The sequence below is a fragment of the Protomyctophum bolini genome, assembly GCF_963924005.1.
Source record: "Protomyctophum bolini genome assembly, chromosome: 23".
Taxonomy (NCBI): Eukaryota; Metazoa; Chordata; class Actinopteri; order Myctophiformes; family Myctophidae; genus Protomyctophum; species Protomyctophum bolini.
In genome coordinates this window covers 21,973,789-21,989,561 of record NC_137884.1, presented here as the reverse complement: position 1 = coordinate 21,989,561, position 15,773 = coordinate 21,973,789, and the positions used below count along the sequence as shown (strand labels likewise).

Here is a 15,773-nt window from a genome sequence, read left to right as displayed (position 1 = left end):
TTTATTGACCCACATGACGTCAGACTTGGACATGACGTGACGACTGTAATGGGAAATATGAAATTGTGCATTCACACCACTAATTGTAAATTACTTATCCTGATGTCTAGTCAAACTGGGTGTGGTTCACACTGAGTTCTAGGCCTCTCCCATTCTTAATCAACCGTTTTCCCATATCAATAGGCTTTTGTTATGACCAAAGTGTCAGTGAGACAGTTCCTGGACTCCAGCTGTGTAGCAACACCAGCCCAGCCTCTCTTTTACTGTGGTCATGCTCATTCATCACAGTTTATTCATACCCATCTAAGTCTACTAGACTTCGACCACTTGTCATTCTAATTAGATTTGTCCCATTGTCTGATGTGGAGGCTACCTGTCTGGTCATGTGACCAACAGGTCCTCCTCCTCCTTTGAGTAAGACTGTATAAAATTGACATGCATGTATTGTTCTGGAGTTCAGTCATCCGACATGCTGGAAGATGGTTGTGCTCTAGAGATCTCTATTAAATTGAACTGAATGCCTCATATCATCTTGTCCTCACCTCATCTTTTTAGTTTAAGTGGTCTTGTATTAGTATAATTTCCACGACAGTAACTGGAGGTTCTGCCGAGACTGATTCATCCGCCGTTCTGGCCGGGCTCTGGTTTCCTGAGGTAATCCATCGATGGTGGCTGTCTAGCCAAGGCAAATCCTTTTGTGCGCAAAGTAGCATTTGGGCCGGCCTGCGGATCCTGGAGCTGCCGAACGGCGGGCGACATCAGCTGTTACTCAAATAAGGTGAGAGGATGCTACGATTCATTCTATAACAATTGTGTGTATGTTTAAACAATAACATACAAAGTGTACAGGGAAGGGTCCCAATACAGAGTGTATTTTTGAACTGTATTTGGGGAGGATTCCATAACTGTAGCCTATTTGTGGTGAAAGTCCCAAGTAGCATACAGAGTGTATAGCCTATGTTCGGGGGGAGTCCCGTTTCATAAAGAGTGTATAGGGAAGAGACCCGGTACAGAGTTCATTTTTTAAACTGTATCTGGGGAGGATTCCATAACTGTAGCCTATTTGTGGTGAAAGTCCCAAATAGCAGACAGAGTGTATAGAGGAGAGACTCAGTACAGAGTTCATTTTTAAACTGTGTCTGGGGAGGATCCAACAGGGTGTATCTTTTGGTGGAGGGTTTCATCGGTCATATGTAAGCTTCATATTATGATTAGGGTGTCTTTTACATCCCAATACTAACATCCCAGTGTTGTCATTTTATGTTCTAGATATACTGTGTGTGTGTTGTACTGTATATGTCCTATTCGATTCAGCCAATGTTAAATGAATAGAGTAATATATAGTTGAATGACAGAGTTCTAAAAACAACTTATACTGTTATTATTAGAATGGTGATAGTTGTGGCAGAATATGAATGTTTTGATTTGCTGAACTAAATTCCTAAGGGATTAGTCTAGTAGTTTTTTGTAAATTGTAAGTAAAAATAAATAAATAGAAATTAAAAAAAATAAAAGGGGGAAGAAAGGGGGAAGATAATTTCTTCTAGAACATTTCTAATTTACATTTCTAATTTCTTCTAGAACATTTATAATTTCTTCTAGAACATTTCTAATTTACATTTCTAATTTCTTCTAGAACATTTATAATTTCTTCTAGAACATTTCTATTTCTTCTCTGGCCATCCTGGCCATCTGCTTCTAGAACATTTCTATTTCTTCTCTGGCCATCCTGGCCATCTGTAATTTGTTCTTATTTTTGATATTGTTGTGGTAATCAAAGTGACGCCTGAAGTGTAATAGTGTTGAACCTGTTAATTTGTTTTTTGATTTGTTTCTAAAGTTTTTGTAGTGCCATGGGGAATGGACAACAAAAAAAGGTGGCTATGCCACAAAACCTTTCTGGGCCAGCCGTATCAATGGAGAGTAGGTGGGGCACAGATGTGTTAGGTCAAGTTATTTTATGGCACAGCATTTCAGAAGGTTTGTTCCCTTTGATAGGAACATTCAGTACAACTAAGTTAAAACTGTGTAGAGAGGCTTTAGAACAATATGAAAATAAAAAGAGCAGGAAAAAGAAGAAAATAGATTGGCAAAGTTTTAGGAAATGGGAGAGGGAGGCTGAAGCCAGGGACAAGAAACAGACAAAGCCTTTGTTATTAAAACAAGAAACTAAGGAAGAGACTGAGGAAGAAATTGAGAGAAAACAAAGGAAGTTAAAGAAAGACAGGAAAGAAGAGGATCTCCGTCCACCACCCTATGCAGCAGCCCAGCCAGACCACCTACCAGCAGTCCAGCCAGTACCAGACCAACTATTGCCAGCAACCCAGCCACCGGCAGTGCAACCCGATCAAGTGACGGCACTGTATGAAGCAGCGTTGCAGTTAGCAACTTTGCAGTTAGCAACAGCAGCGGTTTTCCCCATCACAGATGGCAACGCAAAGCAGGGAACAGTCGGCGTTGGTCCCCTTATCCAGGACAACCCTCAGGTGGAGCCTTCGCACCAAACCAGCCACAAGATTGTGACACGCAGCCAAGCAGTAGGCCTACCACATCAGACATTTCCACTGATATCATACCCAAATCCACATCCAAGACCTACAGATGACGCTACAGAGGAAGTCCGCAATGCTTATTCTGAGACAGTCCAGGTTCAACGAAACTGGACCCTGGATGAGTTAAACGAAATCGTGAGAGAGCTCCCAACCCCATGTGAAGATGTAGAACGCTGGTGTACATCTGTTTTGGATTTAATAGGAATGTACGAGCCATCAGCACAGGAATTAGAATCAGTGTTCCGCAAGATCTTCAAATTGAAATGGCCACACCTGAAAGGGAACTATGACGTGAATGGTGTCAGAGCGGACATTGTTACAGGACAGTTACAGAATCCACTTGGGCTCTTTTCCAGAGTGAGAGAGGCCTACCCAGTCCGCACAGATTGGAAGAAGATCCATTCCATAAAGCAGGACCACGATGAAAGCTGTGACAACTATCGGACAAGAATGGAACAATGTTTCAAGAGGCACGCCGGTCTGACCCATGATAATGCAGCCTACAACAACCTGTTAAAGACTTCTTTAATCAGTGGCCTTCTGCCAGCTATTCACAACCGTGTCATGTTGTCATGCATAGGTTGGGAGACCCAAGAGCTGGACCCAGTGTGGGCACATGCAAAACACGCTGAACGACACGCAATCACACAAGATGACACGCGGAAGAAAAGAATGGAAACAGCTCAAATCATGTATTATGAGGGACAGCAGCAAGAACCAGAGCCCGATCAGCAAGTGAGTCCACAGCAGCAGATATATTGGCAACAGCAGGTCCCACAACAACAGAAACAGTACCACCACCACCAGAAGAAAGGGGGAGACAGGTTCAAGAAAAAGAGTGGGAATGTGAGACTATGTCACAATTGTAGAAGCCCACACCACTTCATCCGCCAGTGTCCCCATCCGAGGTCTACAAATGACACAGACGGCTGGCAGGGGCAGGGTGGCAACAACAACTCTCAACAGAGGTCTACAAATGAAACAGACGGCTGGCATGGACAGGGAGGCAACAACAATCAGAGGCAGGGCCATGGAACACACAACACACATGGTCGCAATGACTCTTCCCAAAACAGGCCAGACGCCAACATCACAGTCACCAATCCGCAGGGGTTAGCATAGGATGAGGTGGAGACAGGGGAGGTAGATAATATAGAACATGAGGAATATTCGGATCAGTTTTTCCAAGTCTCAGTAACTCCAGATGAATCACCTATTCTTGACCTTCTCGTAAATGGTGAGTCTATTTCTTTTCTTGTAGACACCGGTGCTAGCATTTCAGTAATAAAACGGGAAGTGACGGCAAAAGCGTCTCTTTCTAACAAATCTGTCACAACAATTGGAGCTTCAGGCATACCATGCAGTGAGCCATTAACATATCCATTAAGGGTGGCTCATGAAGAAACAACAGTGGAACACAAATTTTTGTCTTCTGCTGTATGTCCTGTTAATTTAATGGGACGTGACTTGCTGTGTAAATTCGGTGTCAAGTTAGACTGTACAAGTGAAGGTATATTCATCTCATGCCCAACACTTGGACTTTTTAATTTGTCTATCAGTGAGGGTAAGCCCATCTCATATTATTCTTGGGACCTCACTGATGAAAAAATCTTTGACACATTGCATGGCCTCATACCTGAAGGTTTTGACAGAAACTTGCTTTTGCACTGCATTACTCATTGCTCACCACTGACGAGAGATCTGACTTATGAAAAATTTTGGTTCTCTGAGCAAGGTAAAGATAGGTTACATTTAGGAACAGTTTACACAAATACCCAATTTTGTGCACTATCCATACAGTTAACGGACGAACAATCTTTGTATCACATGACCCCAGATTCAATACCACACATAGCATTAGGTAAAACACATGGGGAATGGGTACACATAGGCCCCTGGGTTAAAACAGTATCTCAGGCTGAAGATTGGCAGAATTGTGGGGACAGGCAATATTCCCCTAGCATGGACACTTATTCTAGCCTTTTGAACATCGATTGCATTATGGCAAGGACATCAACTTTTGTTAATCCCACTCAGGGGCCAACATCACTCATGGTGTTGGACACCACCCTGACACAAGAGTCACCTTTACTATCACAGGTACCTGACATCTTATGGGCGAAAAACAAGTATGACATAGGCTGCATAAGAGGTGCGAGACCAGTTGTAGTCTATCCTAAATCAACATACAGGCCCCATAGAGCACAATATCCATTGAGCAAGGAAGCAGAGATTGGAATAGGCGAGGTGCATGCGTCTTTAGTAGCTAAAGGTGCAATAATAGAATGTTTTGATTCACCAATCAACACACCGATACTGCCGGTAAAAAAAGCTTCGGGGGAATGGAGGTTTGTACAGGATTTACGTCTGGTTAATGATGCTGTGCACTCGCCCGCACCCATTGTTCCTAATGTCGTCACCATCATGTCCCAAGTCCCAGCAACATCTCTGTGGTTCTCGGTTGTCGACTTAGCAAATGCTTTTTTTTCCATTCCTGTCCACCCAGATAGCAGATTCTGGTTTGCTTTTACATTTAAAGGCAAACGATGGACATGGACAGTAATGCCTCAAGGTTTTGTATCGTCACCCACACTGTTTTCCGCTGCTTTGTCAACTAACCTTTCCTCTTTTGTGGCTCCCCAGGGCAGCACTCTTGTAGAGTATGTGGATGACCTGCTAATCTGCTCTCCTTCAAAACACGCATGTGAGCAAGATACGATAGCGTTGCTAACGTTTCTTGCTGACAACGGGCACAGAGTTTCAAAGAAGAAACTACAGTTTGTATCACAGGAGGTCAGATATTTAGGTCACATCATTACCCCTGAGGGTAGAAGTTTAGGGAAAGATAGGATTAGTGCCATATTAGAACTTCCAAAACCAGTAAATAAACAACAACTTATGTCTCTGTTGGGTGTAGCCGGTTACTGTAGACCCTGGTTAAAAGACTATGCCACGATAGTAGACCCATTATCTGCTTTAATCCATGGGGGGAAAAAGTTAGCCATGTCTGACTCATTGGAATGGACAGCTGATGCAGAAAATGCCCTAACTACTCTCAAACAAACCCTCGCATCATCTCCTTGCCTTGGTTTACCAAACCATGACAAACCGTTCAACCTATTTGTATCGGAAATCAATGGTTTCATGTCTGCAGTACTGACACAGTCCCATGGTGATAAACAACGACCTGTTGCTTATTATTCAAAACGTCTGGACAATGTGGCACAGGGATTCATACCTTGTCTGAGAGCTGTAGAAGCCGCCACGAATGCTGTTCTATCATCAGCAGACATTGTAGCGATGCACCCTTTAACTGTACATGTACCACACGCTGTCGATTCATTGATTCTACAGGCACGCACTGCACATTTAACTCCTGCACGTCTTCTCCATTATCAGAACATTCTATTAACTATGACACATGTCACATTGAAGCGCTGTACAGTTCTTAACCCTGCTACTCTCCTTCCTACAGCTGAGGACGGTGAACCCCACAGTTGCACCCAGCTCGTTGATATCATGAGCAAACCCAGACCTGATTTAACAGACTGTGAATTACCTAACTCAGATATGATTTTATTTGTTGATGGCTCAGCACAACGGTGTAAACAATCAGGAGTACCTTTAGTAGCATATGCTGTATGTACTGATGCATATACTGTTGAAAGTGCTAAATTGCCAGGTCATCTGTCTGCGCAGGCTGCTGAGTTATTTGCGCTCACCCGTGCGTGCATTTTAGCAGAAGGACAAACAGCCACCATTTACACTGACTCTCAGTATTGTTTTAGTGTTTGCCATGATTTTCATGCGATATGGGCACATCGTGGTTTCCTCACAACAACAGGAAAACCTATTACCCATCATGTTCTGGTAAAAAACCTGTTAAATGCTCTTTTACTCCCAAAAACGATCGCAGTGTGCAAATGCAAGGCCCACACAGGAGCATCTGATCCTGTCTCCAGAGGGAATTCTCGTGCAGACACAGCAGCAAAGACTGCTGCTACTTCTTCTGTCTCCCCCCTCTTGCAAATGGTGTCACTTCCAAGCAATGTTGATCCTTTTTCCCTTAATGACGTCTCTTTGTTACAGACAGGAGCTGATGCACGGGAAAAGGCCTCATGGTCAAAAAAGTGTGCATTAAATGCAACTACTGGCATATGGATGGATCCCATGGGACGTCCTGCCATGCCTAAATCAGTCTTTCACTATTTGGCTAAGATTTCGCATGCCGGTGACCATGCATCAAAAACCAAAATGACTGATCTTGTAAATAGATACTGGTTTGCACCTGGTTTCTCAACCTATGCTGACCAGTTTTGTACAAAGTGTGTAATTTGCGCTACTAATAATGTTGGTCGAGGCATAGTTGTGCCAATGTCAGCCCAACCGATGCCGGATGGCCCTTTTGAATACTTAATGATGGATTTCATTGAGCTGACCCCCTGTCAGGGCTACAGGTATGGCCTTGTCATTGTTGATATGTGGTCGAGATGGGTTGAATGTTTCCCATGCCGACGCCAGACAGCACACACGGTAGCAGAAATCCTGCTAAAACATATCATCCCAAGATTCGGTTTAATGTCAAAATTAGGATCTGATAACGGAAGTCATTTTGTAAATAATGTAATACAGAGTCTTTCAGCAAGCCTCCAAATTGATTTGAGAAGGCATTGTGCGTACCACCCCCAATCCGCAGCTCCGGTTGAACGCGCAAACCAGACACTTAAAAATAAATTGACAAAATTGATGGCGGAAACACAACTGTCATGGGTACAAGTTCTGCCTCTGGCACTGATGTTTATGAGAGGACGAACCCATGCAACACTCGGTCTGTCTCCTTATGAGATTCTAATGGGCCGACCAATGCGAATGACTAACACACCTTTCCCACAGAATAAGCTGACACTAATGGGAATAGATGACGAAATGATAAAATATTGTCTCGCACTGAACAAAGTTTTAAAGTCTATTCATTCCAGGGTGAAAGCAGCACTCCCAGAACCCAAGGAAGGTGTACTACATGACATCCAGCCAGGTCATTGGGTGGTGGTGAAGGACCTAAGACGGCAGCATTGGAATCAACCCCGCTGGCTCGGACCATATCAAGTGCTACTGACGACACCTACGGCAGTAAAGGTCGCTGAGAGGGACTCCTGGATTCACGCATCGCATTGCAAGAAGTTCAACCACGACCCATCCACAACACTACACTGAGCAGTTCGCAAGATGACGTCCAAACATGGATATGGATATGGCCCTTTCAAAATCATTTGTCTCACAATTGCAGTGGGCATCATCACATCCCTGTCAGTGTGTGTGTGGAAGAAGGGGGAAGAAGGGTTGCAACTGAAGAACCATGCAGAACCGGATATAACTCTGACACACAGTAGACCACGGCGTGACATACATCATCCAAATCTGGCCATGTCTATGATCACAGATTTTGCTCTACAAATGAATTATTCAAACTGCTGGATATGTCAACATATGCCAAAAAGCACCACCACCCCAATGGCGTTGCCCATTCCGTTAACAAAGGAGGAATGGTATCGATATAATTGGCAGGATTTAGGGCAGGACTACGATTGCTATACCCACCCAGAACACACCGAACTAACAGCACAAATGACTTACCCGGACAGCTACCTCAATCCCTACCTCACACAGAAGGTGTTGGCAGTCGTGTCAGCTGAAGTAAATAAGGGACATTTACCCATTTCTTTTTTGAATACCACCGACATTCTTAGGCTAGTAGCCTATGAGAAAGTAACCTCACAGAAGACATCAACATTTAAAATGAAGTGGAGATTGGAAGAAGGAGACATGGTGTTTAAAATTGACACTACACACGCACAAACCAATTGTTCCGCAAAGTCAAGATCCACAAATTGTATAATAACCGGTGTCAGCACTAGTCTTAAATGCCAATCAGAAATATTTTATTATGCTGATGAAGCCAAATTTCTGATTGGATTATTAGAATGTACAACTCATGTCTGTCATCCTCAGGTAAGAAATAATATGAATCTGGTCCTCCGAAGCTCATCAGTTCATCACACTCTACCTGTAGTTCCCTTACTCAATGTCTCTAACTGTTTTACTGGATACCATGGGCAGGTTGGGGTGAATGTAGGTGAAAGCTCTTGTGAAGGAAAAACAATGATGTACACTAATCTTTCAGCTCCATCTCGCCTTCCCGATCAGGTATACGCAATCTGTGGGGAGAGAGCTTACACACACCTACCTGCAAATAGTCATGGTTCATGCTACTTAGCTCATATCATTCCAATGATCAGGAAAGTGAACAATGTGGATATTCAAGCATTCTATTCTCAGCATGTGAGTAAGACAAACCGTGGGAAAAGAGAATTATCCTGGTGGCAAAAAGCACTAGGAGTAATTTTACCTGCTTATGGTGTTTACAATACTCAGAGTGAACTGCAAACTTTATCCACTGTACTAGAATCTCACATGAATGCATCAAATGCAGCAGTACATGCCTTGGCAACAGAAGTTAATGAAATAAAGACCATTGTTTTACAAAATAGAATGGCTTTGGATGTCATGTTAGCTAGTCAAGGAGGAGCTTGTGCAGTTATTGGGACAGAATGCTGTTCTTATGTATCCGATCCGACTCAGGCCATGGACAAGTTGAGTGAGGACACAAAGCATGGGCTAAATGAATTGCACAAGACTCAAGGAGGACCTTTCTGGGACTTTGTTGACGGTTTGTTCGGAGGGATAAAAAGCACACTGATGCGTGCATTAATCTCCATTGTCGTTGTAATTGTCGTGATATTTCTGATATTCATGTGTATATCTGTTTGCTTTAGAACTATCATGTCTAAACTAGTTAGCACCACGTCCCACATGATACAGCCACCATCACCTCCTGAAACGCAGTGGATTCCACCATTTAGTGAGAGTGAGATTGTATGATTTTGTGATTTTGTGCTGTGGGAAGGTGGGATGCAATATTATGGGAGAATGTAACAGCTGCGATTCCCGGACTGAGGAGTGATATGATGCATGAATAAACTGCAGTATTCATGTATTATGTCCTCTAAAGTTTGAAAGTCATATGCTGTATTCTACGCTAAACGTTTGAAACACTTTGTTTTTCTTTGTATTTTCTGCTATGCTTTATTGTTTTAAATTTGTTTTACATTATTGTTTGTTTTATTTTTATTTTATTTTGAAAGACATTTATTAAATTTCATGTCCACAGAAAGTTTCATATTGCCATGATGTCAACAACATTGTCGAAATCCATCTCTTTTTCTGTCGACAAAATTGTCGAAGTGGGGGAATGTAATGGGAAATATGAAATTGTGCATTCACACCACTAATTGTAAATTACTTATCCTGATGTCTAGTCAAACTGGGTGTGGTTCACACTGAGTTCTAGGCCTCTCCCATTCTTAATCAACCGTTTTCCCATATCAATAGGCTTTTGTTATGACCAAAGTGTCAGTGAGACAGTTCCTGGACTCCAGCTGTGTAGCAACACCAGCCCAGCCTCTCTTTTACTGTGGTCATGCTCATTCATCACAGTTTATTCATACCCATCTAAGTCTACTAGACTTCGACCACTTGTCATTCTAATTAGATTTGTCCCATTGTCTGATGTGGAGGCTACCTGTCTGGTCATGTGACCAACAGGTCCTCCTCCTCCTTTGAGTAAGACTGTATAAAATTGACATGCATGTATTGTTCTGGAGTTCAGTCATCCGACATGCTGGAAGATGGTTGTGCTCTAGAGATCTCTATTAAATTGAACTGAATGCCTCATATCATCTTGTCCTCACCTCATCTTTTTAGTTTAAGTGGTCTTGTATTAGTATAATTTCCACGACACGACATGGCCTGAAAGTTTGTAGGGAACAAAATTCGTAAAGAAAAGTCCATAGACTTGGCCACACAACGTCACGGCTAGCGCCTCTCAAAAAGGTTCTGCTGAGACTTACTTTTAAACACCATGTATGTGTGTATGTGTTAGAAACAGAGAGATAGTGTTGCACGGTTAGAGTGTTTCGTCACCGCCCATTTTTCACCGAACGAACACACACTCAGTTGAATGGACTGTATTGCTGTGCTCGGAACAGCTACAAAAGTTACTAAACTACAGCAAAGCACAGGGAACTGGAGATGTTAACACCCCAGGAATTGTGAAGAAATAGGTGAGTGGCATAGCATGTGTGCAGCCTACTGTAGTAGTAGTAGTGTGTGTGTGTGTGTGTGTGTGTGTGTGTGTGTGTGTGTGTGTGTGTGTGTGTGTGTGTGTGTGTGTGTGTGTGTGTGTGTGTGTGTGTGTGTGAGAAACTGTCAGTGTGTTCGAACCAGGAGTTTAGCAATGTTAGGCTGCACTGTTGGTTAAACTATAGTGGACATTGATTCTATAGGAGTTGTCTTGTAGCAACACACATGAATGCGGCGTGCATGCATGAACGCGGCACACGTGTGAGTGTGTGTGACTGGGTCAGTGTTAACCAGGAGTTTAGTAATGTTAGGCTGCACTGGGGATCAGTTGCCTAATTCGCGACCCCAGCAGGTTAACAGGCCACATAAGTCCCCTAACCTCATATCGCCACATAAGTCCCCTAACCTCATATCAGTCTTAACCGGCCACATAAGTCCCCTAACCTCATATCAGTCTTAACCGGCCACATAAGTCCCCTAACCTCATATCAGTCTTAACCAGCGGCCACATAAGTCCCCTAACCTCATATCAGTCTTAACCGGCCACGTAAGTCAGTTTCACATCGTTTTGGCGGCAGTCATTTCACTCTGTCGATGTCAAAACAGATCAGCACACAGGAATGCAGCTACCGAGATCTTGGTACAGGTCAGCAGAGCAGACTGCTAGAACATGACCGTGTCCCTTTCAGTGCATCGATGGTGGCGTTCAAAACGGGAGTCTAAATGTCGTCTCTTACCTTGCACTTCATCATGTCGCTGACCCTCTGCTGCATGGACTGTCCGGCTTTGGGCCGCACCAGGATGTAGATGGCCTTGACCTCGGGGCAGCAGCGGAGCAGCTTCTCCACCAGCACCTTTCCCATGAAGCCCGTGGCCCCCGTGATCAGCACGTTCTTCCCGGCATAGTAGTCTGCGATGGACGCCATGATCCTATAGTGACCTGACCGCCACCCGCGATGTCGGCCTCGGGCCAGTCCGTCTCGCTCGACGTGTGTAGTGCTTGGTCCTCTTCCTATAGCGTTCACCGGGATGGTCTCTGTGTAGAGAAAGAGAGGAGACGGAAGATGACTGTACTGTACACACTGTAACCGTCCTCAACAAGTGTCAAGTATTGACATATGTTTTTTTAATATAGGTTTATTGGTAGCAGGTTTAAATAATTTAGGTTTAGTTTGAACATACCATTTTTTCCCCATTTTCTCCCTCACCCCTTCCCTCCCCCCACAGTTATCGTCATCATTAAAACAATATTAAAAGAATAGCAATAAGAATTGAGTACAGCAGGGGAAAGGAACTGGTTGGAATAACGTGTTCCTTCCACGCGCTACGTCCAACCAGGGAAACTCCTCCCTGTCAGGTGTAAAGGAGCAACTTGGACACTCAGGCATGAAGGAAGCATGAGTTCAAGTGCGTTGCTCTCCCCTTGTCCCCCATATATGGGGACTAGGTTGGTGGAGGGTGTGTAGAGCCCAGGATCACATTAGATGATTGACACAGGGGTGAAAAATGGGCTACAAAATCGTGGGATAAAAAATATATTTAAAAAAAAAGAATTGAGTACAGACAGTCAGACAAAAAAACAGACACAAAAAAACAAAAAAAAGTCCAGTCCAATCAAACAACTCAAGCAGGGCTCGAAATAGCGACCATTTTGGTCGCAAATGCGCCTGAATTTTAATCTGTGCGATCTCAAAATATAACTGGGCGCACCAGTGCTACTGCATATAATTACTGTAGTGCGACCAAAACGATCGCGACCGAAAGTGTCGCGGGCCGGTTCCCTCCCGCGAGATGATTTAAACTTGTAGAGCATAAAGATCTGAGCATGTCAAAAAAAAGTAAGTTCCTAGTCCATTCCTGTCCAGAGTTATGATTGTTTAAAGAAATATCTCCTTGGCTTCTTCTACTTCCTCTAACCTCCCGTCAGTCCGTGGACTGATTGGGTGATCAACATCAGCTGGACCTGAGGTCCTCAGCTGTGAGAGACAACAAAAGGGCTCAATTGAATGGAATGTGTGGAGTCACACACACACATTTATGATGACGTTATGAAAATAACTTCTCATAAATATATACAGTAGGCCTATATATATATATATATATATATATATATATATATATTTTTTTTACTTCAATCAAAAAGCAGGCCTACATAAAACAAAGGGTTTTGTAGCCATTTACAAATTCAGAAATTATAGCAGAGACAGTATTTAGAATTTAATTATATTTTCAACTGGTTTATTGCCACAAAAATAGCATCTCATACCAACTGGCTTGTAGGCCAGTGGTTCCCAAAGTGGGGTCCGGGGATCCCTAGGGGTCCTCGGTTAAATGATAGTTAGGAACCAAATGGACCCTTATGGGTCTGAAACTCTGAGAGTGTACTACATACTATGGGTAAACCAATTTCACTGTACATTTGTACACTCAGTTAAATTAACTTTGATTTTATGGGTCCCAGAGATAGAAATGGGGAACGGTAGCCTAATTCAGGTCAAACTGGGGGTCCTTGAAATGTAAATAACTGAAAATCACTGCTAGAGCCGTAAAAATCTTCTCATATGGGGGTCCCTGGCATATATTTTCAAATGGGGGTCCGTGGGCTAATGAGTGTCAATTTGAGGGTGCTTGACATGAAAAATGTTGGGAACCACTGCTGTAGGCTACAAGTGTAATAATAATGAATGTAAAAAATCGATTACATATTGGTGCTCGTAAAATTTTGGTGGGTGCTCCTAATTTTTTTCTGGTGCTCCTTCATTCTGAATTTGGGAGCACCAGTGCTACCAAGTAAAAAAGTTAATTTCGAGCCCTGTCAAGTATTGATTTTTGAACGCTGCTAGTCCCTCCTATATTCAGCTATTAGTGTAGATTTTTGTCTTACACAAACATTAAATTCTCATTGACAATGAATAGAGGGTATGCGCGTGACATCATACCTGGAAGTTATGCGGGAACTGAGTGGCAAAAAACTACTTTCTGGCCTTGACAGCCCATCAATCCAAACAGAAAAGTCCTGTCTGATTGCATTAAACAATGTTAAACTCACCAATATTGCAGCTGTACGAAAAGCTTGAATTATGCTCTATCTGTAAAGTTTGTGTTTCATAAAAATCCACCATAGAAACGTTATGAGATACTTTCTGTCAAGAAATGCCCTGCATTTGATTATTTTGTGTGTCAGAGTTTGGAAGTACTTGGAAATACTGCCTCCTGCATTTAGAAACGCAGGGCGGTCGAGTGATTTCCATCGAGCGCTTCCATGCTGCTCAATATTTTGCCACTCAGTCTAGATGAGGGGGGCGTGTCCTGATGGGGAAATCATGCATACTCTCTATAGAAAATGTACGTCATAGTTTCTGAGCAACTCGGCTATTTTTGTCTTACACAAACCCATGACAATGAGTGTCTGAGCAAATAGGCATAGTGACTGACATGACATCATGATGATGTACGATGATAAGAGCGCCACATCTGACTAAGCATCTTACAGTGTAAGACCTGTCAACGCCATGAACAAATGAATGACAAAACGCACTAAACATCTTACAGTGTAAGACCTGTCAACGCCATGAACAAATTAATGACAAAACGCACTAAGCATCTTACAGTGTAAGACCTGTCAACGCCATGAACAAATGAATGACAAAACGCACTAAGCATCTTACAGTGTAAGACCTGTCAACGCCATGAACAAATGAATGACAAAACGCACTAAGCATCTTACAGTGTAAGACCTGTCAACACCATGAACAAATGAATGACAAAACGCACTAAGCATCTTACAGTGCAAGACCTGTCAACACCATGAACAAATGAATGACAAAACGCACTAAGCATCTTACAGTGTAAGACCTGTCAACGCCATGAACAAATTAATGACAAAACGCACTAAGCATCTTACAGTGTAAGACCTGTCAACGCCATGAACAAATGAATGACAAAACGTCCGAGGAACTTTATATAACTCAAGTGATGATGTCCGGGGGCACAACCTTCCGTCACGTCTGTTGGCCAGACACGCATATCATTCAAATCCTGAATATTCAATGTTGCATCTGTTATGGCTGGAGGTGCCAACTATGCAAATCAGATGAATATATTCATCTCACAGATTCACACACTTAGCTGTGTGTGTGTGTGTGTGTGTGTGTGTGTGTGGCGGGTAGTTGTTTTATGATCCTTAACATGTCGAGTTCTATGATTCTGTATGCAATAATTAACACATTTCATTCACTCTGTCTCGTCTCGCCCTTTAATTTGACTTAACTCGGTATCGGACCAAAGAGACTCGGGACTCTTCCCCCCACCGAGTCCACTCGAGTCACAAGTCACTACAATGCAATGAAATCATTGTACTATCCATATTACGAGGAGCCCATTATAAGAGAATTGTCTGGCGCTTATAGACAGTAGAGTGTAGCTGACGCGCCTGCCTGCTCTAACAGTGTTTTCTGTATCTGTAAAAAATAAATAAAATCTGGTCTCTGTCTTGAATTGGTCTCGCCCCAACACGAGGCCATCATTCCCTGGGTATTTTTGCTCGATTGCTGGCAGGCAGCCAGGCCCGATGAGGGGAAAGTCCTGATTACAACAAAGACACAAAGCTGGAGGCTGACGGTGCTGCTGGCATGCAGGATGCTCCGTTGCCGCTCGATAGCTGACACAGTATGATCTGAGAGTTATTAGAAATGCACACAGGTTTCATTTGTACATTCTCCGAGTAACGAATGGACACGTGAACACTGAGGATTTGTATTGTGTACAGTACTAGAAAGGCAGTGGCTGCGCCTATAAACGTTCTAAGAAGTATTAGCTGTCTGTCTAGCCGTGTGGATATTTCAGATATCCTCAGTAAGTAGCAGAAGTACACTTCATCCTCTCATTAGCACTCAGGTTTCAAGTGTTTTCTCCACAGTGAGTGCATGCCCTCTCTGCTCGCTCTAAATGCATCTGTGTGCAGCAGCTCTACGGCTTGGGAATTAATCCACGCACCAGAAATAAATAAAAGGTCCAGCTGCT

At 43.1% G+C, this 15,773-nt stretch overlaps 1 protein-coding gene across 1 annotated transcript in view; it reads right to left on the bottom strand.

Annotated features, from left to right (window-relative positions):
• Window positions 1–15,773, bottom strand: part of LOC308310792 (fatty acyl-CoA reductase 1) — a 70,609-nt gene that overhangs the window by 34,128 nt on the left and 20,708 nt on the right. The window contains exon 2 of the mRNA XM_080757224.1: window positions 11,489–11,787. Coding sequence (XP_080613350.1) covers window positions 11,489–11,677 — 189 coding nt within the window. The 5' untranslated portion in view covers window positions 11,678–11,787. The remainder of the gene's footprint in view (window positions 1–11,488; window positions 11,788–15,773) is intronic.